This window comes from Calonectris borealis, chromosome Z (genome assembly GCF_964195595.1).
Source record: "Calonectris borealis chromosome Z, bCalBor7.hap1.2, whole genome shotgun sequence".
NCBI lineage: Eukaryota > Metazoa > Chordata > Aves > Procellariiformes > Procellariidae > Calonectris > Calonectris borealis.
This window is the reverse complement of record NC_134352.1, coordinates 51385040-51407642: the sequence shown is the minus strand read 5'-3', so window position 1 is coordinate 51407642 and position 22603 is coordinate 51385040. Positions and strand designations below refer to the sequence as shown.

Below are 22603 nucleotides of genomic sequence, written 5' to 3'. Positions count from 1 at the left end.
AGGTTTACATGTGTCCTGCTGAGCCTGTGCCCAGTGTAATTGGGTTGCTCCTTTGCCTGTTATGATTGTTTTTGTTGTTTAAATCAAGATGACCACTTGTGTACTGAGGATTGGGAAGTCTGCCAAACTTGCTGCAGAGAGGTTTGCTTTCATTTGGATTGAGAGAGCTTTTAGCAAAGATTATGCTAGTCCTGTCTATGAAGGGATATGCAGTGGCTTGATACGTTACAGTGAAAACAAACAACTTCCCCCCCCCCCCCCCAGTTCTCCGATGCCTGTGACTAAATGCAGTGCTTTTTAGGTGATTTGTGTCTGCCTACAGTATCAATGTAAAGATGATACTTTTTGCATTGTAGTAGGATCTGTTCGCCCTTCCATACAACCCTCTGGGGGGAAGATTAGTTCTTCCTTTAGATGCAGTTTAATTTGAACCTAAGCATAAGCATTAATAGAAAGTGTTTTAAAATTTTAATGTAAGGGCAAAAAATTCAGAATGATAGATTCTCAAGTTTCCATAAAAAAGTATAAATGTCTATGGTATATTTTGTAGTATTTGGGTTTTTTGTAAAGCTTGTCCCTAATATTTGCAAAAGTTGCATCAAGCGGGACTTTTAGTAACTTCAGGCATCACATCTTTCCAGAATGACTGACATTTTAGTTTCAGCTGGTACTGTTCTGTTCTGATTTTGAGGAAGAAATTTTGCACTACATTTCTTTCTGTATTAAAAAGTAGGACAGATTTTTTCACCTGATTATGTTAAATGATAGGGAGTAATTACTTTTCTTGAGCATCTATTTGGTTTCAGAATTGTACATACTTTGCTGGTTTCAATCCACTGTGTTTAATCACGTATCCAGTTCTAGTAACATTGCAGGCAAAACTTTTCATGTAGGAGACAAACACAGCATCTGGACTGTATTAATTGCAGAACTTCATATGACGTATGCTTGTGTTCCTAGAACAGTAACCTACTGCTCAGTGCTGAAACACACTTTTGAAAAGTCTTTCAGGTGTATACCATGTGTGGACCCTTACCTTGTAAGACTGGTTTTTATCTCACTATGTTGTGGCTGTCTCTTGATGTCTTGTATGCTAGTTGTGTAAGGTTCTTGCCTTCCCAACTGTCCACTGCATGCAAGTTTGAGCTATTCATCAGTATTCATCTTTTCCATGTTCAGAAGGTATTGCTTTCCTAATTGACCTTTTTGTACTGAAATTTGCTAACTATGTCACCTTTCTGTCTATTCACACCACTTTTTTCCCTCTTCCTTTGCTTTGGGTTTTGCTGATAATTGTAAAAACAAAACTGATGCCATAAGGCAACATCAGTGATTCTGACTCCTCATCTTTTATCTAAGACTCTGAATAGACATCTCCATCCTCCAGTCTGCTCCTAGTCCAACCACTTTCCTTCTAGTCAACAGTGTTTAGATTCTGAGGTTGCTATGTGTGCTCGTGCTAATGCCAACAGAGGGGAACAGGAAGGGATATGATTATGATGGACAGAGGGGAGATGAATGCTGGAAACACTGCTATCAGAGAAGAGAATTATTATGTGGGGTGAAGAGGAGTCAATAGCAGAATGTCTCTGTACTCTCCATTAGCGTCCAGCTATCTGCCTGTTGTACTCATCTCTGATGATTCTTTCTCTGTGCAGAGAAAGGCCGTGAGCATTTTTCATTCTTGCAGCTCTTTAAAATTCAGTATGGCTGAAATGCAGATTGTTGGTTTTCTACCTAAACCTTTTTTTTCTATTGTTCCCTATTCCTGTATCTCTTTTCTGTTTGTTTGATTGGTTTTTTAATTTCTCCTGATTTTTTTCTTCTTTACCAAATGCTGCTGAAATTTCCCTTACATTTCTAAAATGTCTTTTTCTTTTATTTCTGTTATCAGACCATTAACATTTTGTAATAGTCTTTCTTTGCAACCATGAGAGTTTCACTTCTGTGCATTTCCTTGTTTTTTAAAATTTACTTTCTCTGAAGTGCAAGTACCACAGTCACCATTCTGTCCTCCATAACGTGCTGCATCCCCACATTAAGGGTCACGCCTTTAATTGCTAGAGCTAATAATAAAAAGAGTTCAGCTAAGATGATGTCATTGATGGGGGCATATGTAGTCTTGACTACATAAGGATGTAGGTTGCCAGAAGAGGGACAGAGAAGCCAGCAGTCAACCTCTAGCATGAAATAAGATGGAGAATTATTTCACTGAGCACTGAAGTCAGTACTTCAGTGCTGACTGGCACTGCCGTTTTCTCATGATATTTAAGAAACGGTATTGTTTCCCTTTACATGTCTCTGCTTTTATGCCTTCTTATGATTTTCCCTAGGAAAGCTTAATGTGCCTAGAAGATGGGTTTAGTGGAAGTACTTCACTGGTCGTAACTAACTGTACACATGATCTGTATGTAAGCAAAGAAGGTATCAGCTAAAATGTTCTTGTATTTCTTTTTTCTGCCTATTTCTTGTTCAGCAACATCTAGTAATAGAAACATCACGAACTGGACTGTGCTTCAAGGTTTCCTATTAAATGAACACTTGCCAGTTACTTTAACAGTACTGGATTCTGCTGCTTTGATTCATTTTACTTCTTCAGATACATTAGTTTATTACTATACTTGCACTTTCATTCAGAGTTGCAGTAATAAGTAGGCTTTGAACTGGGAGCTTTTAAGTGCTGCACTATGCAGTAGTATAGTCATAAGCAATTACTTTGTGGGTGCTGTGGAGCACCGTGTGGCATCATATTAGTCACGTGGCAAGCACATGAATCCATGGTGTCTGTACTGCCGGAAAGTTTGTTGCTGCAAGCACAGTGTTGTGGGAAGTGGATGCAGTGACACTGTATTTTCCAGTGTGACCTGACACATATGAGGAACTGACAGAATTCAATTAATTATAAAATTTCTCCAGAAAGAGTTTTTGTAGCTTTCAGCCCTGAGATTTTGTGCCTGATGTCAGTACTGCTGGCAGAATTTTAAGAATTTAAAATATTCTGGTATCAGTTTGGCAAACAAAAGAAGCCACTGTTATATTACAAGTGGTCAGGTGCTCCTCTGATCCTGAATGTGCAGCTGATCTGGTGATATTCCTTCTGCTTTCACTTCAGAATCAAAGGAGAATAGAAAAGGAAGGGGGAAATACAGTAATTTATAAAGACGATGAGGAGAGAAAAGCTTTGTGTGCACTGGAGAAATGGAAATTTGGGGAGCCAAAAAGGATAACTTTAAGGAGGAGAAGGTGAGTTTCAGATGGGTGAGAGGGATGAAGTGAAGGTCTGTGAGAAGAGCAGAGTTCTCTAACTAACTACGAAAACAATTGTTGTCTTTGGATCCTTCTCCTATCTGGGGTTGAAAATGAAATCACTCATGGCTTTATGTGGCTTTGCATCACCCTTACTTTTTTTTCCCCACAGTTGTGGCTGTGTCTGTCCTTTGTCTGAAAATGCCTAGTGATATCACTTAAAGTACTGAAAAGACAGGAATTTTAGGTTTGGTAAAGTGAGAGAAGCAAGTAAAATGATCTTGTGCGTGAAAAATCCATATTTATTGTTGAGATGCTAGTAATTGACATATGCTCTCATATTTTTGTTTTGAAGAACTGCATTAAGCAAAATGTACACTTTTCTTCCCAGACAGAGCAGTCAGCTCTCAGTTCTCGTGATCTACTTGAATCCTGTTCATGGAGGGGAGAGAGAAAAGAAATACTTAAAACTCAAACTTACCAGTTAACTACACCAGTGACAGTTTCTTCCTACTTAGCCACGCTGGTCAGGGCAGTGGTTTTACATGTCTTTCCCCCATACCCTTTTTTTCCTTGTCACTAGTGCAATCTGTGTTTCAAGGCTGAGACGTGCATCTAAAAGGGATGCAATATCTTACATTTAGAATTATGAGGACGGAACTGGAAAGAAAGAAGAAAACTTATTTGTCTTTTCACTTGCTGCATAGGAGAAAGGCACTCACTCCATTGGTGTCATGTTAAATGTCAGAGAGTGTCTTTCATGGGCCAGAGCCATATCTCTTGTGTTAGGACATGGAATGACTGATGTAGCTGGGGGAATTCTTCCCAGATGTTGCAAGAAGCAGATAGGTCCTGGATGAAAACTCTGCTTGGCTTTTCCACTACTTCATGCTAGCCTGATGCACAGTTGAACTGAAAAGATTTTTTGAAAGATTTGGAATTGAACTCGTTTTGTGAAAAATTTGGAGATACTAGTTCCTAATTTGCCTTGCAAAAAATAATCAGACTTGTTATTTTTATTGTTACCCTGTGTCTTGCAGTGTTTTCTTGGAAATAGTCTAGGACAGAATGCAGTAACATATGGACCTCAAATAATTGTAACTTTTGCTCAGTACTGTTAATTATGAGTGTATGGTTTATTTACTATGAAACATATGAATGTTTTTAAAGTGATAGTAAGTAAAGAAAAATCTGACAGACCCACAAGGAGAATTTCCCAATTACTGAGATGATAATAGACATGAAAGAGTGGAAATATCAGTATAGGCAAAAATAGAAAACTGTATTCGTGATACTTACTAAGCTTGAAGTCTCTGTCAGGCTGAATCCACAAAGCGATAATATCTTCCAGAAACTATTTTTTTACTGAAATATTTGCATTTCTTACCTGATTTTAAGCAATTGGGTGTTACTTGCCAACCTTACTGCATAGCCAAGGAATGCAGGTATCCTAGTGCAAATGCTTACCTTGTCATGTGGTATTGCTTACACAAGTAATAGTTGTAACCAAACAGTATAAATCATGTAGTTTAAACTACTTGCTTATTATGTAGTACCAATAAAAAAAAGAAAAAGAAACCAATATTATAAATCACATTATGTAACTTAGGGCAAGGTGTTCAAAAACAGTTACAGTAATCCAACAACACATTTGCTATTTTGTAAAGAATACTTCCTTTTCTATGCAAAAATTTTTTGATACTCAATATTCTAGGTATGTGAACTTTTAACTTGTCAGACTATTGTAACATATTTGAAAATTATAGTAATTTGATTAAAATGTTGCCTATAAGGCAAAAGATTCAGTTAATAGAATCCATATGTAATTAAAATGCAGAACTAAATGTAATCAGACCCCAGTGACTGGTGCCTTCATATTGATAGTTTTACAATGGCCTCTGGGGTTGAAAGTTTATGTTAAAGTTACTAATGTAGCCGTGCTCCAGAAAAAGAGTAAGACAGTTTAGCTGTTTCAGGTATAACAACGTCCTGAAGTGATAGTCACACAACTAAATAGTTGATAGTCTGAATTTTAGGGGTATCTTCCACTGGCAGGTGGTAGAAGCACAAGACTGCTGGAGTCTACTAGTCAGAGAATTGCATTCAGCAGCAACACTGCTACGTAAACATCCTCAAATGAAGGATCTTGCTGTGAGCAAGTAACGGTGTATTTTTTTAATAATATAGTTACTTAATTTGTGTGAATTCACGTTTGAATCATCTGAAAGTTATAGACACAACAGTATGTACCAAGCCACAAAAGAAGTTTAAAAAAATTTCCTGAACTTAAAAAAAAAAAAAATTATTTTCTCTGGACAGTTTTAAGAGTCGACATCCTGTGTTAGAGTTCTCTAATCATCACCAGCACAATTTACAATCAGAACACACAGAGAGCCAGTTCAGACCAGCTCATCTGTTGACTTTGGCAGAAGCCCTTAATCTCACTGTGTGCAGCTGCCACTTGAGAGCTGGGGACTCGGCAGAGAGCCGAAGGAGGGTGGGATGCAGGGTTGGTCAAGGCATGAACACATAGGCCTGCTTCATTTCAACAGCCGTACACTGCTTTTTTTATAGTCTTTTCATTTTACAGCTTTTTTTTTTCTTTTTTTTTTTTTTTAAAAAAAACTGAAATTAAATGAGGACCTCTCATGAGCCACTGCGCTCCAGGCATAAGAAATTGTAATGTCTGGCTTCCAGAAACTGTCCCGTCAAAATGTGCTTCTGATTAGGTGGCTTAATTACAGCTGTGAAAACAATGTTGATTTAGGCCTCAAGATTCCAGTGCATGTCAGCCGTTATTAGCTAGCCTTGGACTGAAGCCACCATTTTAAAACTCTGTACCACTAAAGTCACACACTGCCTGACAACTTTTTATTTAGGCAGAAATGTTGCCAGAAGCAACACATTTTATGCAAAATATTTTTCATTGCGCAAATTTCAAATGTGACACTGTTGATGGACATAAAATGGGTAGTTACGGGTGGACTTCACCATGTCCAAAACCTAACTTTTGCAAAAAAAAAAAAAAAACAAACCACCACCAACAAAAAACCCACCCCTACCCCCCCATTTAAAATAGTTTTTATAAAGTTTGACTGACATAATGCTTAATTTTAATTCCTTTAATTCAGTTTTATTCCAAATCCAGCATGTTGGTTTAACCACCCAATTTTATTGCATCTAAATTTTCCTGACAGTTTCATTTGCTGTTGGGAAATAAAATTGCCATTTTTGCAACATGGGAAATAATGGCTAGTTTCAAAACCAATATGTTTGAAACTTCCTTTGCCTGAAGCAGGTTAAGGCACACACTCAATTTAATTTAGGGTAAAAAACCTCATTAAATAGTTTTTAATATTTTAATATAATTTAAGTAACTGCTTTCACAGTGGGAAGGCTTATTAGGCCCATGTACTTACACCTGCAGAGAGGTAAATGTTTGGGTAATTAGGTGGTTTCCAATACTTTGGCTTTTCAGTGTAGTTGCAGAGTTAATGCTGTAAACACTGTAGATGGACACAATGCCTTTGCTGCATTTAAACATTACATTTCCACTTGTAGTATTTTGCTTTCAAGTGCTTAAGAAAGAGGTTTAAGTGGGGTGGTTTCTTTTTATTTTTTTTTTTGCTTTGTTTTGTCTGTTCTTAAAGTCTCCTTAATGACATGAATTGGCTAAGGAATGTGAGTGAATGTGTGTGGGTGTTAGCTCTCGGCAGAGGCCGGTGCTTTGGAAAAGCAAGATCTACATTCTCACTTCACAGTTGCCATGAAATTCCAAATGTCCATGCTGTGCGGTTTAATGGAAACCATGAAGTTCCTAAATGACCGCAGGTTTGTTCCGATGTTAAGCACAAAACAAATCTTTCAAGTCATTGGCTGAGTCGCAAAAAAGGAGGGTCATGTTTTCAGGAAGCTAATCTCCTTTCCTTTTTTTCCTTCATGGTTTGCATTTCTATGGCATTAGAAATGTGTTTCTAGTGAGGTACTGGAACTACCAGCTCACAAACAAGGGTTCTCAGTTCCCAGGACTGAAAACAAGACACTTGGAACCTGAAGCAGTATTCATCTTTTATCCTAAATGCTCAGGCCAGTGCAACAATTGTACCTCCCGGAGCAACTAATTGGAAATTGATTTAGAGAAACTAATGATTTGGATAAGGAAAGAAGTCTGAAGTATAGATTCAAGTTTGCCCTGTAAAAAATCATCATGCATTCATTCTCTGCCTGCAGCAGATTAACAGGGAAAAAGGAAGTGAATGCCTACGCTTCATTTTGTTCAGTTTCTGAAGGAGAAATACTGGAAGTAGTTAGTCTCTTATTTTCTTTGCAAAATGGTACGTGGGGTTTCCTGAAACTGAATGTTTCGGAAAGGCCTCCGTTGCAGTGGAGGGCACCTGTGAGTCGGGAGACAGCCATGTGATGCCATTTTCTTTATTGGATGTCTTTGCAGCGGTCTTTAAAAATGTTTCATTGGTAATATGCAATGAGTTTTATTCACCAGCCACATATGTTTGCTTCCTGTTTTCTACACACCCCTGTTTCTTTTGCCTTCTTCCCACACCTCTCAAAGTGACATTTTCAGCACATCAAATTAAAATAAACTTTTGTATATTATTACGTATACCGCTAATGCTGCAGTAGAAATAAAAGTATTGGGAGTGCTAGACAGGCTGTTATTTTGAGAACTGGATATTATAGACCAGGACATTTAACCCCTGGAAAAAGTTTTTACAAAAGAACAGAGCCAAGCACACAATTTTACTGGCTTTATAGAAGAAAAGGAATATTCTCTACAAAGGCAGACAAATTCACTTCTTTCTAGACTCAAGGACTTTTACTCAGGCCAGAAGGTGCTTCCTCCTCCCTTTTGAAGAAGTTATTTCAAGAAAGAGAGCTGGGAAGCTTCTATTATTCCCTGCTAAACTGTGGGTTAAACATAAAGGGAATGTCTGTTTGTTCTGAGACTGTGAATTCACTGAGAAATTTTTTGAGGTGATTAAAGCATAGCTGTGCTTGAATGAGTCTAGCTCAGATACTTAAATGGCGAATGAATCCATGCAATCCAGATTGTCATCTTCCTGATATTTTCTTGACATTTTAAATTTATATCCTATAAGGTATACTGTTGTGAATAATCATTTTCTTGTTCTGACACCTGTTTAGTTTTGTGTTTCAAGCTAAGTATGTAAAGCACTGTTTATAAGGAGAAAATTCAGTGCTGATCTTCAGGCATGAGCTTTGATAAATAGTGCAAGATGTGTAGATGCTACCTATGAGTTGCAATTCAATTGTTCAGGATGATAGGTGGAAGGGGTTTTGTTGTCTTTTGTGGTGTTTCTTGTTTACTTTGTACCAGTAGCTCACTGACTAGTTTGCAGGAAAAAAAGACAAGAGAATAAGACCTTGGGCACAGTTTCCAGGAGTCTGCCTCTTTCTCAGCCAGCCTCAGAAATGCATCTATGTGCAGCATGCACCCACTTACGATACAGTATGGATAACGCTACATGCACCCATTTAAAAAAAAAAAAGAAAAAAGAAACTTCTGCTGACATTTAACTGGATTGGGCCTAGAGAATCTATTTAAGCGTAAAACTACATTTAAAATAGTGGAGAAGTAAGTATTCCCCTGAAAAGATGTACTTTAAGTGTTTGTAAAGCAAAATCTCATGTTTAGAGGTTTATGTTTCCCTCTGGATGGCAGGGAAACGACTGATGCCCCACCACCAGAGAATTCAGTGCCAGCTAGCAGGCAAACTTTCCTCCACAGGAGACAACTGTCTCTGATGCTGTATCTCCTCTTAGTCTCTGCTTCTGGTGCACTGACTGGAAGGAAGGTCATGGGAGCACAAGACTGGGTATCATCTCCACCCTTGGTCCCACAGCAGATTTCTTAGCTGTCAGACCTCACCTCACTAGTCCAAGTGGAGGAGGAGTGGATCCTCCGCAGGCCAAAGGGAGATAATGAGAGCGATAAAGAAGGGAAGCTGTAAACCATAGCAGTCTCCTTTACTTTGTGCCTTTCTGGAATTTATAAAATCAGATTGTTTTTCTGTTGATTTGCTCATGCTCTTTTCCCCTGCCTTCTCCTGTAATTGTGCATGTTTGCATCCTTTTCAACAGGGGAAAAAAAGAACAAACCTTTGTGTTCCTTTCCGTGACATTTTTGCAGTAGAGTAACACGTTTTTGTAGAAATACATGTGTTTACCTACTTCCATTGCCTGATTGCTTGCATTTTGTACTTTAAGCATAAAAGTTAATGTGAGAAATGAAAAAAAAAAAAAAAAACTTGAAAATATATTAGAGAGTATGACTTGCAGAGATAAAAAGACAGGAAATTCAGAGTTAGGGCATGAAGCATAACACTGTTCTTAACTCATAATTTTACTCCTATAATGTTGACATGATTTAAGGGCATACAGTCAGCAAGTTACATCTTAATGTTTGTTTTCATTGGGTTTTACATATTTAAGTCACACTGCTTAATATTTACCCATCATATATTTATTTATTTATTGTTGTTGGTTTTAAATTACGTATAAAAACTTTTCGTAGAAGGCTGTGAAACCCACATTATGTAGTGAAGGCACAGTTTTTCCAGTTGATCATAGTAAGGACCTGTTTTCTCTAGAGACTGGGCTCCCTGAAGCAGTTTGGCCTGTTGAATAAACTAGTACTTGAACAAATTTTAAAACTGTGGAATGAATACACAGTAGGGTAGAGAGTTTCATTGTCAGCTAAAAGGATGTTATCATGATAATAATCCTGATTTTTCAAATAACTTCTGTTTTATTCAGTTTGCATAATGGTTCAGTTAAAGAGATTTAGAAACTAATGTGCTTCTTAAACTGTATCTTTCCTTTCCCATTTTACAAGGGTTTGGTTTTTTTGTTGACTTGTTTCAGAAATGCTACCTTTTGGAAAGGAAGGACGCTCTTTTTGTTAAGTAATCAATTGGCTTTTTTTTTTTTTAATGGAAGGTAAGGCACTTTTAAAATGCATAGTAAGTAATAAAATTTACTAAAAATGTAGACAAGAATAGTGTGGTTAATCACCAACAGAGTTACCCTGCTACATGTCATGATATTAGGAAAGCAAAGTGACATTATGATGGTGCAATGATTCCATTTCATCCTCTTCAGACGATGTAACTGCTTCAATTCCTACAGCTTTTTAGAGGGGGACCCATGGAAACTTTAAAGCCACATTGCTTTAAGACACCACACTTGTGGATCTGGCCCTCAACTGAAATTGCCCATAAACATATAGTGTGCTCAGTAAATGTCACCATAAAGCTGATATTGCAATACTTGCCTCTCTTAAATTTGTATCTTGACCAATATTTTGAAAGCCTTTTATCCTGTCTAGGTGTTGCAGGTAATTTGACCAAGAAAGCCCTTGGAGGCCAGAGCCACAATAATGAAATAATTCACTAATTTTTCACCTTTTGTTGAGTATCAAGGATCTCATTTGATCGCAAAAGGATCAGCTTATATGGAGGTTATATACTTACGATCAGGGACCTGTTAGTCTTCCAGACTCTGTGTGACATCAAGTTTTCTTTCACAGGGTCTAGTAAATGCATTGCACTCTTTTGGGAGCCTAAGCATGTATTGTAGCTTAACCAGGACTTTGCAAAACTTCCTGCCACTTAAAGTCATCTAGTTTCATTTTAATTTGTGCATGTCAAAACATCATATTGCTTTAGGAATTTCTAGTTTAATTTAATAGCTTACTGAAGTTTACTACACTTTAAATAAGAGATTTTTCAGAAGAGCATAATCTAATTGGGAGCTCTGAATAAAGGAATTTAAGATATCATTCTGGAGTATACAACGCACACCAAATTACTGAAACATCCCTGTGTAAAATGATTTTTTAAAGTTGTGTTACAGCTTGCTTGTTTTACAAACCAAAAAGCTGAAGAAACCTCTCTCCAAGGCTCCTTCTGTGTTCTTCATGACTCTTCTGATAAAAATTTTACATGTGTGATGGAAGTTTGTAGTGTTGTATGTGGTGGTGGTGGGTTCTGTTTTTTGGGTGGGTTTTTTTGTTTGTTTTAACTCTTCTGTGCTTTCAGAACACACATTTGGTATATATATATGAAAGGATGAAATTCCATTAGCATTTTTTTAATGTTGATTCACATAAAATATGATTGGTATGCAGGAAATATTAGTTCCATTTGCCTAGCAGACTCACTCGAATTGCGTGTTCAGCCTCACAGAAAGTGGTGATCTAGTACCTGAGCTAAGAGCAGTTCTTAGAGGCTGATTGTGCTCAGGAATCTAATAAGTATAAAAAGTTATGCTGAAGTAATTATTAGATTTTTTTATTTAATTTCAGTCTGAAGTATAACTGTATATATAAATTCGGCCAAAACCAATAGAGACAGTAAACCTAGCTCACCCACACTCAAGTTGTTTATAACTGATAAGCTTGATTCCTTGCCCAGTTAGTGTAATTTGGATCTTGCATTTACAAAAGACCTACATGTTAGCCATCAACTGAAATTGAGCCTAAAATTTTTTTTTTTTTGGCTATTCAGATATCAACTGATATTTTATAAGCAATACTGCTGGAAAGCCAACTGTTTTCCCAGACCATTACTGTTATAAAACTACCCTTTAGAACTCTACTGAATATACACTGCTTCAGATATTGCATGCAATTTGCGGGAGAAGGAGTAATTCCCTCCTGAAGTTACTTCAACTAAGTTTTAGTGGGGGTGAATGAACATTAAAGTGCTTGGTTTGGATAAGCAAACAAAAGTTTGAAAACTATCCCAAGCCTGCAGGAAGCCAAATGTACCTCTTCCCGGTGAATCTTTATGAGGGAGGGGGATGGAGCCCTTATCAGGATTTTGGCTGGGAGGTAGCAGGCTGCACATCCGCGGTGGACAATCCAGAAAATGTACACTGCATTGGCCAGTGCTAAAAGGGTGGAACCCTTTGTCCTCCTAATACCTTTATGATTTTAATAATAACCATTTATTTTGAGAAAATGAAGTTGACAATAGTAATAGTTCACTTCTAAGCATGTGGGTATAAGTCAGTCATTTTTTGCTCTAATATTAGAGGATCTTTTTGAGAGACTAGTCAGTTTAATACAGTTATTTAGATGAACTGAGATTTAGATTAGCCTGTTGCCTAATGCAAGTGTAGATGTTCTTACTCAGCATGCAGGTGTTTGTCTGTATTTTGGATAATAGATTACAATCACTCTGTTTTTCAAATAGGTGCAGATAGGTTGCATAAACCATATCTGTATCCAGTTTATGATCCAAATTCTGTTGTCTCCTAAGAGCTAACATCAATCTGCTGTTTGTTAGGGGATGTTAAAGACTGTCAGTTCATGAGATCAGCATTTCCCTTCTCACTTCGGGATTATGCACAACACCAGATTATATTCTCACAACCAAGTGGACCGAAAATCACTTTTTGCTCACTTAAAGGTTTTTGGAGAGTTCTGCAATAACATTCTCCACTAAGAGGCCTTGTGTGTCCCTGGCACTTCATTTTAAGTCCGAATAATACCATTTTCCTACTTGAAATCTGAGTGAGATGTTCGCTACATTTTTTTTCATTGCTACAAAACTACCCATTTTTGCATCAGCAACCTCTGCCAGTGGTGTGCAAGTTCCAAGTCCTTGTGACTTGCTTCTTTTCACCACCTTTCATAAGATAAGTTGGTTCTATGTCGTTGCCGTAAATTCCTGTCGAGATAGGTGTCTGCTTTACACCTCAATCAATATATTTCTGTTTTATTTTCCTTCCTTCATGCTTATGGCTACTCTTGAGCTTCCACTTTCTACGTACTAGATGTCCGCTTCTCTTTATGAAAATCAGATTTCTTGTGTGAGAAAATGCCCTTTCAATGGCTTTTAGCGAGAACTTCAAGGGGACTTGTCCCTGTAGATATGCTGGGAAAGCAAATAGGTTACATAACCTATTTCAACTTGCTGTAGTTTAGTAAACACTAGAACCTGAAAGGGCTTCTTGAATAGTCTTCTGAGTCTTGCCTTGCTGGAGATCTGCTAGTTGAAACCCATAAGACCACCAGAAGGCAATCACTACAGTGACTCTCCTAGTTCCGCTGTCCAGACACCACTGCTCATCCATTCCACCCTTGGTTAACAGTGTGCCTCTTCAGCAGAGAGCACTTGAACATCATCAGTACTTATTGCGTATTGGGTTTTTAAGGGGCTTTTCTGACCTACGCCAGGTATTTAATACAAATATACTTGAGAGAAGTAGTGAGCAAACTGGAGTATTCTCAAGGCATCTGTCTGTAAATTAACAGTGAGTTCTATGTTTGTTCTTGTTTATACATAAGCTATCAGGAGAATCCTAAAATGTTGATTTCAATTTTTTTAATAGTTCATTTGTTTTGTTAGCTACATTCAGATTTATATTTCTGAATATTATTCCTCAAAAATATTGCATATTTGGCAGAAAAGCGTAGCAAAAATTAATCTTCTGAATGCCTAAAGATTTTTTAATGCAAGAAAGCTGAATCATAAAGACACTTTCATTGTTCCTAGACCTTTCTCCTTTATGTTGTTAAATGTTACTATTAGAAATAATTACTTTTTCCCTCTTTCCCCCTTGTTATCCATATTGCTGATACAGTATATCTTTATTAATTATAAAGTGATTGAAGTATTTTACTGAATCAGTGTAATTTCTTTTTTGCCAAAACATATATGATGATTAGCTCTAGGATTCTGCATTAAAATTAGTCTTTGGTAAAAGATAGATTAATGCACCACTGCTGTCCTTGTCCTGCTTAGTAGCAGAACGCCTGAATTGTAGCTGCACCAGTTCAGCGCAAACAGACAAAAAGGAAGGTAGCTAAGCATTTTGCTGTGCGTGAGCAGTTAGAGGGCAAGCAGACACCATGCACCTTGACCACCTATTATGAAGCTTTTTGCTGCAATGTCAAGTGAAAGCGAGTTAATTGGGTGAAGCTGTAGAGCATGTTAGGGGCATGGTAAAGGGTTGCTGTCTGACAGCTGAATGTCAGCAGAAGCTAGTGAAGTGTGGCTGAGAGACAGAGACCTGTCACAAAGTTCATGTGGACTATAGCACAGTTAGGGAGATGAAATGTGGTTCTGTCTCACTTTCTCCCTCATTGCATTCAAGCACCTTAAGATTTCACACTGTATGTGTCAACCCTTGTTCTCTAAGCTGTTTTCTCCTAACACTTCTGCATTCAAATGATTGGACAGAAGATGCTAATGTTTAGGAAAATGAATGTAAATATACTTTTTTCTTTTTCTGCTAGAGCAGCAGTATACATGCAACTCAGACGAAACTTTGAAGGCTTACGTCAGACAGTCACACTGTCTAGATATTCAGCTGATGACTGAATACATTTCTCAAGAGAATATGAAGTTTGACACTTTAACTAGTTGGATAGGGACTGTTTTCCCTCTAGCACTGGCAGAAGAGAACGCTAAGTGGGGAGGACTACTTCATGAGCCGCTTGTGCCTCAGCATGGTGTTGTGAGTGTTTTAGTCTCTGGTTGTAGTCACCTTCTCCTCTTCTTGCTAGAAAGAAGCGAAGAGCTGAGAGGGAACCATGAGAGAGAGAAATACTGATCTGAGGCAATGAAAAGCTGTGGGGAAACTCACATAGCAGGAAAGGCTTTCTTGGAAGCAAGAGCACCGTCAGTTAAAGATAGCGACAATCTTACACACTGATGCATGGAGAGGTGTCACAACAGATTAGTAAGAGTATAGTGTACCTTTCAATGTTGTTTGCAATATGCAGCACAAGATAAGCCAATAGCCATTTGGGTTAGCTACTCAGATTAAAAATAAATAAATAAAAGTTGCTTCCATTCTTGAGAAAGTGGAAAGACACTGGTAGGCAGCATGGGCAAAAAGTACTAAAGAGTTTGGAAACTTGGATTGAAATCAATACAGACTGAGCATTTCACCATGAAAATAGTGTACTACATAGTTTGTCTTATGTTTTGGTATTATTAGTGTAGTGCAGAGAATTTGACCTGAAAATGGGAGACTTCCATGTGTATTCCAATGAAGCATCTGGAAGAGAAACTTGCTATATAGGCTGTATGGTGGATTTTGGCCAAACTATTTAGATATCATCAAAATTAGCAATGCAAAACCAGCTTATTTGTCTTCAAGCCAACAAAATATTGAAGATAAGGTGTTCATCTGATGTGATAATCCATCCAATCCCGTGCGTTCCTCAAACATAGCAGGTTTAAGTATGTTTGAATAAAACAGGATTTTCTTTTAGAAAAACAAATACAATATTATGAAATCTTTCTCTTAATTGCTTTTAATAGAGCCTCTAGAATGTGATTTCACTGAATGCATTAAATGCTAAAGCATTAGAAAAGCAGGGGAAAAAAATCTTTTTCCAGATATTTCAGACTTGTATCTTTGTTTAAAAACTCCTGAAAGTGGAAGAGGGAATTCTTTGATAATGAAAAAAGCCATTAGTATTGTTGGCTAGCAGCATCTAAAGTGTGTTGTGTGTCTACCTTTCTGACTTAATATATAATGAGTTGGCAGCCCATTGAATTATTCTCTGATAGTAAATTGTTTGCAGAATCCAGGCAGGAGTGCTGACAATTAAAATTTATACCGAATGTTACCATTTTCGTACTTTGTGTCAGGGCACCAATTTAGTCCTACTGCCTCAGCATACAGAATTGCAAAATCATTGACATAGGACGCAAACTTTCCAGTTTTGGCCAGCGTACATTCCTGCTTTGAAAAAGTTTGTTAACTAGCACTGTATTGCACTGACACCCACTAGTAATATTTTCCATTTTAAGTACCAGTTTCTAGCATTTTCATTAGTCTGATATTTTATTTATTTCACTGGGAGTGAGAAATGGCTCTTGGAGCTACATTTAACAGCAAAAGAATGAGCAGCATACTGGAAGTCCATGGGCATTGTCTGGCAAAAGGCAACTCAGTTTTGGAAATAGTAGTCTGAGGAGGAGATTGTGAATGATCTGAAAATATGCATCTTTCTCTATAGGGAAACAGGTTTTCCACATAAGTGCTGCAAAATGGTTATAAAAGACAGTGGTTGTTTCTTTACACTTACTGGAATTGCTATTGCTACAGCGAAATGATGCAAGCTACAATGATAGCATAGGTGGGAGAAGCTGAAAAGAGCGTTATTGGCCAGTTGATTTGCTGTCTACTGGTATTACTGTGTATATGTATGTTCTAGAGTTGGGGTGAGAGGAATCAGTATCAGAAATCAATTGCAGAGAAATATATTGACTGTTTCCCACTTTCCCCCCATTGCTTTCTGCGTCTGTGCTTACCTTACATTATTTCCTACTCTTGAGGGACTGTGCTACAGCCTTTCCAGAGATTTTAGGGGTTGTTAGAATTCAGAAGAAACTACAGCTTACTCCTCTCTTCTGTTTGCTGTCAGGCATCCTCACACACCTAAGTAATCTGGTGATTTCTAGATCACACTTTAGCTTTATAATTCAACTATGGTCTTTAATTTACCTTGAGATATAACACTGAACTTATTACCGCATCTGCATCATCACACAGGGAACCCCCATAACCGAGTCTTTGTATTATGTTGTAACTTCAGTATTATTCTTTCTGCCCTTTTATTTTGTCCCTTACTCGGTCATTTTCTGTTCTGATTCTAAGCAGTTTCATTACTTACGTCAGTCAAAGCCATATATGCAAGCTTGCTATTCACAACCCAGAAGCCTTAACTCACAAAAAACTTAACAGTTTTTATTATTCTGATTTTTTAATAATATAGAATGTTACATGTCATAAGAAAGAAAGCAAAAGGGAAGTTTGGGCTACTGTGTTTTGAATTTGAATATTTGAAAGCAGTTTAAAGTGACTAAAATTAGTGGTGGGAAATCCCAAAATTGGAAGGAGTTATTTTTGTAACATGCAAATAGTAGAGGGCAATTGAAAAGTTGTAGCGTGGTATTATAGTGAAAATTGTGGTCCAGTAAAATTATCCTTGTGTAGACTTGGAAGGCTGAAACCATTCTGACTGATTTGTGGCTTCAGCTCTGGTTATAGATTTTACTCCTACGATTGAAGATTAACAGTATACTTCTAACAGTATATTTCTTTATGTAATTATCTGTTTGCACCACTGTCATAACACATGCATAGTCTTCTAATTCCATGTGCCTAACTGTGCATATTATTCCACAAGTATTGATATGTAAAAGCAAAATGGGGTGTCTGATCACATGATGCTTTTGAGTAGGCCGACATTGCAATAAAAACATATGTAAGGATATAATACATGATGGTATTATAATATTTCCTCACAATTTCATACATAGTAAAGCAACCCACTATAAATCAGTTTTAACTTTGGTAAAACTGGTCATGTATCGTGAGAGAACCTGTAAACTAGATCCTGAATGTGATCATGGGTTAGTCTCAGCAGAACAATTGTAGAGAAGAATTGTTTTAAAAATCTTTTTCCATGTCTAATACTAAAAAATTGCTTGAGTTAACTACAGTTTAGAAAGCAATTATTCCGTAGTATAGACTAACCTTTCATATTTTGGTCTTTGGGAAAACATGTTTTATAAACTTAGGCTATCAAACTTTGAAAAATGACCATAGGACATGACCAATTACTATATTACATAAATATTTTGAAAGCGTATTTTTGCTAGACATATTGTGTCCTAAATATCTATTTACCTGATGAAGTGTAACAGTTTATATGGAATCATTTACAGCTTATCGGGTAAATAAAAATGCTATGCTAAAGATTTACCTGAACAGACACCTTATTTAAGATACATAATTCCTCTTTTAAAAATTACCTAAATGCATATTTATATGATGGATTATCATCACAGCTCTGGCATAGTCATTTGAGTTTGTCAATTTAATACATGTTTTAGAAAGGTGTCTAAATACAATAACATTGAAAGAGGTCTGCTGGGGAAATTATAACTGCCTTTAAAATTCCTGCGTACAGGTATGTGTTCAAACAATGAATGTTATAACAGTTCTGATTATTTTTTCTTCTAACCTATAGAATCCTATTTTCTTTTTCATCATGAGTGTATATAATGATACTGGATCAAAACAGTTCTTATGAGTAACAGCCAAGATTTTTTTTTACATCAATCACATTGGTATAAGATCCGATTTCCCTTCTATTCAATGAATAGTATTCTGTTCTTTGTAAGAAGTACAGCACAGGATCTGGATAACTAAAACAGAGCTTTTTTCCCCCAACAGTGAAGCTTTTACTGTAACATAGTCTATTGACTTGCTGCCAATCATTAAGTTTCATACTTTTTTTCCCAACTCTCAAAGGAAATCTGATTTCTTATCTCCTTACTGGGATTTTGATGCCATATTCTTAAAAAAACACCTCGCTACATCTAGGAAAAGAGTAATATGAGAGTGTAATTGTAGCATGTAATTTTTACTCATTGTGATATGCTGATTAATTGAGATGCTGAAAGCAGTGCAAACCAATATGGTTAAATTTGTCTTCAATATTTGTTTTCTAGAGTGAAACCTGTTTATAGCTTATATCTTAGTGATTTCATTTTTTTACACACAGAAGTGTTTTTAGAACATCACAAGTTATTTGCATATTTCAATATTGTCATAATGTTTTTTAATGAATGACTTACTGTAGAGAGAATTTTGGCTATGTGGTCAGCTGATTAATGTGTACAAATAACAGGCTGTTAATTGGTGTAATAGGTGGATGCCTTCATTGAGATCTCATTTCAGATGTGCTGATACAAATGCAGTAAATCTCGTTTGTGCTTTTGCTTTTTAGTGGTTCCCATTCTGCATAGCGTTGAACCCAGAGGGACTGAAAAGCTGGAGTGTTACAGATCATACTTGCCAGTTCTGCTGGTTATTTCACCCTCATCACCACCATAGTTTAGAAAAACTCAAGGCACTACCTCATTTTAACTATCTACTTTAAGTAGTCATGTGAATTTGCTACTGTCTGGGTTCTTAAGGAAGGTCTAACATAACCTAGCTGTTTACCGTAGCTGCAATATGGCTTGTGGTGAATCAGGAAATCAAAAGAGTCCATATCAAAGGGAACTGTTGAAGTAGGTGTTAGAGGCAACTATTGATTTTTCTCCAGCAATAGTAAAACAGGAAAGGGGAATCTTTCATGAATGTGTCTTTATACGTATGATTGAGTCTGGATTTGTTGAAATATGAATATACACACACCCTTCTGCCTTTCTCTGGATATCTATGAGTATGTATGTTGGAATCTGTGCCTCTGTATGTATGCATTTCTGCCTCTGCGTATGTGTGTTTATGTATGCATGTATACTCTTCCTGAAATGCTGAAGAGAGTGTGTTTAAAACCTCAAATATACTGTAACAGTCTTTCAGTATCTTAACTTTTTTCTTTTCTGTAATTATGCTTTGCATGTGAAATTTTCACATATTTTGTGACCTGATGAAATAATTGATTGTTATTTCCACAGCTATATAGTGCATTGGGTAAAATACCTTGATAAAGGGCAGAAGAGCAATATGGCATTGTGTTTTCTTAAGTTTGTTTATTATTATGGATATTTAAGGGAATACAGAGTTTCTTTATTTAGCATTTTAAAAAATCTAAAAAATTTTAGATTAATTTAAAATTAATTTTATTAATGCCGATATACTGATATTACCCATAATCTTTCAAATTAGAATGCAGAATGTTTTCGTGCTGGAAGTTATTTAATGTTGAATTTTAACTGCTCTAACCTTTATAACTGTTTGACCGAATGTCAAGACTCACTGAAATATGAATCATGTTCCCCATCAACATACATTCAGTGTATATTCTCTGGCTATCTTCTAACAGGCTAACATTTGAAGAGTCTTAAGTGTTTGATTTCAATAGATGTTAAAATATATTTAAAAGTTAATTAATACCTTCCATGGTTAGCATGGCATATTTTTCCTAATAACAGTGTCACGGAGACTATAGAATAAGTTTATTTACTTGGTTAAAAAAAACACACCTAGAAATGCTAATGAAGAGGGGTAAAAGTTTTCTGTAAGTATTTGTAGCACTTCAAATAAAGTACGCTATTTTTTCCTAACACTTACTAGTGCAGAATACTCTAGCTAATGTCCTTTGTTCCTGCTTAAAGATTAATATATATATTCAGGTACCATGTATTTTAAATAAGTGTTTGAAACAAGAAGCAAACACTTGCAAATACTTCATATGCGTACCTTTGTGAAAGGCATGATGAAATTATTTTTCTTGCTTGTTTAACAGTAAATGTACATTCTTTTTTGTTTTTTTGTTTTTTTATTATTACTTTATTTTACTCTAGGAATCGAGAGGGAGTTCAAACATCACCATGGCTTCAAGCTAGGAATTCAGCCTGACCAGAGTTGTATCCCAGGTTTTTTGGCATTGCAAGCTGAACCTGACATATCCTATGCACAATAGACCCGGTTCTCAGTCTTCAGTCTATTCCTTCAGCCTGAATGTCACATCCAGTCCCAAAAGAACAATGGAAAATGGATTTTCAGATTCTTTGTATCAATAATCTTTTAGAAGGAAAAAATTGCATTAATGTAAAATGATGCAATTAAAGTGCAATTTTGTTGCTACCTTTGAATTGTAGTTCAGCGTATGTATTTTTTGACATTAATTTTACGTTTTTATGAAAATGTGCATTCATATGTTCAGATTTCTGCACTTCTCATTCTTTGCATACCAAAACAGTTATTTTTTTAACTTTTATTTATTGCAGTTGTTCATTTTTTATGTAGTATATTTTTAAATGTTAAAGAATGACACATTTTGGGTAATTTTCCTCAGTCTTAAAAAAAAAAATCAATAAGCCATTTTAGTCTCTATCTATCAAAGTTGTTTCATACTTGTCTATTTTAAAGCAGGACTGCAATACTTTAATAGGATTGAGAGAGCTATTTGAAATGTATGCCAATGATTCCTGTCATTTCATGGCAGCCCTGCCATGGTTCACTGAGCCCCCTCTTTTCTCTTGTCAGCTCAACTGAAGACAAGCATTTAGTTGCAAACTTTAAGCAGGTTGTGCAAAACAGAAATGATGTGACTGCTTCTCTTCCTGCACAATAATGTCACTGCTGGTCAATGTGAGAAGGTCAGGTTGCTCCTTGTAAAGCTACATGATACCACTTGCCTATTTGAACAAGTTAAGTTAACTGCTGAATCTGGTCCCTGCAGGCGCTGAAAACTCACCCTTTTATCAAGTCTGCATTTCATCAGAAAGAAGAACAATTGTGCAGGGAGGATTTCTGATGATATGTTTATGTACTTTATAAGGACAGTTCCCAAACCAGTGTTGCAGGTAATATATTTCGTTTAAGTTGAAGTACTTTAAAGTAATGGCTGTTTTGACCTTCAGAGAGACTCCTTTTTTGTTGTTGTTGGTAGGACCCAAGAGTGACGCCCATCTTTGATGCTGACAGAATTTAAAGCAAGGCCATTGCCCTGCATTTTCTGCCTTGTAGCACACAAAAGTAAAATTGTATGTCAGGCCGAGATGTCGGGGAGCTGACAAGATGCCCCAGTGACATTTCAGCTGGAAAGAGCAAGTGTCTTGCAACCAAGTGGTCAAATATCAAATAATAGGTCAAGCAGGAAGGAGCTGAGTTCTAACCACAAAGAGGTTTCTGGCAACTTACTTGACAAGCTTTTGGGCGCTTTGTGGCTTGACAAAGTGATGTTCTGTTGGGTATCGCTAGACAGACTGTTCTTTATCGCCTTCAGAAGATCAGACATTGACATTGATTAAACTGTTTAACCCTTAAAGGTTAAATCCTCGCAGTTTCATCACTGTGAATGAAGAACAAAAGAAAATTTGTAATATACCATTTGTTTTCATATTAATCACTGAACTCCCCAGTGCTATTAACTTTTGATGTGCTATGTAGTTTTTGACAAAAAGATTGAATGCAAAATCTATATAATAGATTGTTTCTCATTATGGGCCAGTGATACATTAGAAAAATAATATTATGGGTTATGGAATTTGTAATTTCTTCTAATATGTCAAATGTAGGATGTGATTTTAAAGTCTCCCAACTGCTACTGAAATTCCATTTTGAATGGAAAACAATATTTGCATAGATAATATACCACTTACAATGACCAAAGTCTTCCAAATACCCTTGTTTTTAGGTACCAGAAAAGCTAAATAAAACTCAAATTTACAACAAAAGAACTTTAATTAAAGATAGCTTCAAGTTTTCAGGTACTCCCTCATTGTGCAAGTCCATTGCTCACAGACATGATGTGCATATGTGTGTGTATACTAATACGGAGCCATGCAAAAATAAATAATAAATTCTGCAGAACTCTCACATGGAAGAG

General features: G+C 36.5%; 1 protein-coding gene across 2 annotated transcripts in view; it reads left to right on the top strand.

Annotated features, from left to right (window-relative positions):
- Positions 1 to 20858, top strand: part of CCDC171 (coiled-coil domain containing 171) — a 154966-nt gene extending 134108 nt beyond the window's left edge. Inside the window, exon 25 of one of the 2 annotated variants that reach the window (XM_075136387.1) lies at positions 20574 to 20858. In XM_075136387.1, the coding sequence (XP_074992488.1) occupies positions 20574 to 20615 (42 nt within the window). In that variant the 3' untranslated portion in view covers positions 20616 to 20858. The remainder of the gene's footprint in view (positions 1 to 20573) is intronic. The other variant, XM_075136388.1, reaches the window with a different exon arrangement.
- Positions 20859 to 22603: the final 1745 nt, after the last annotated feature.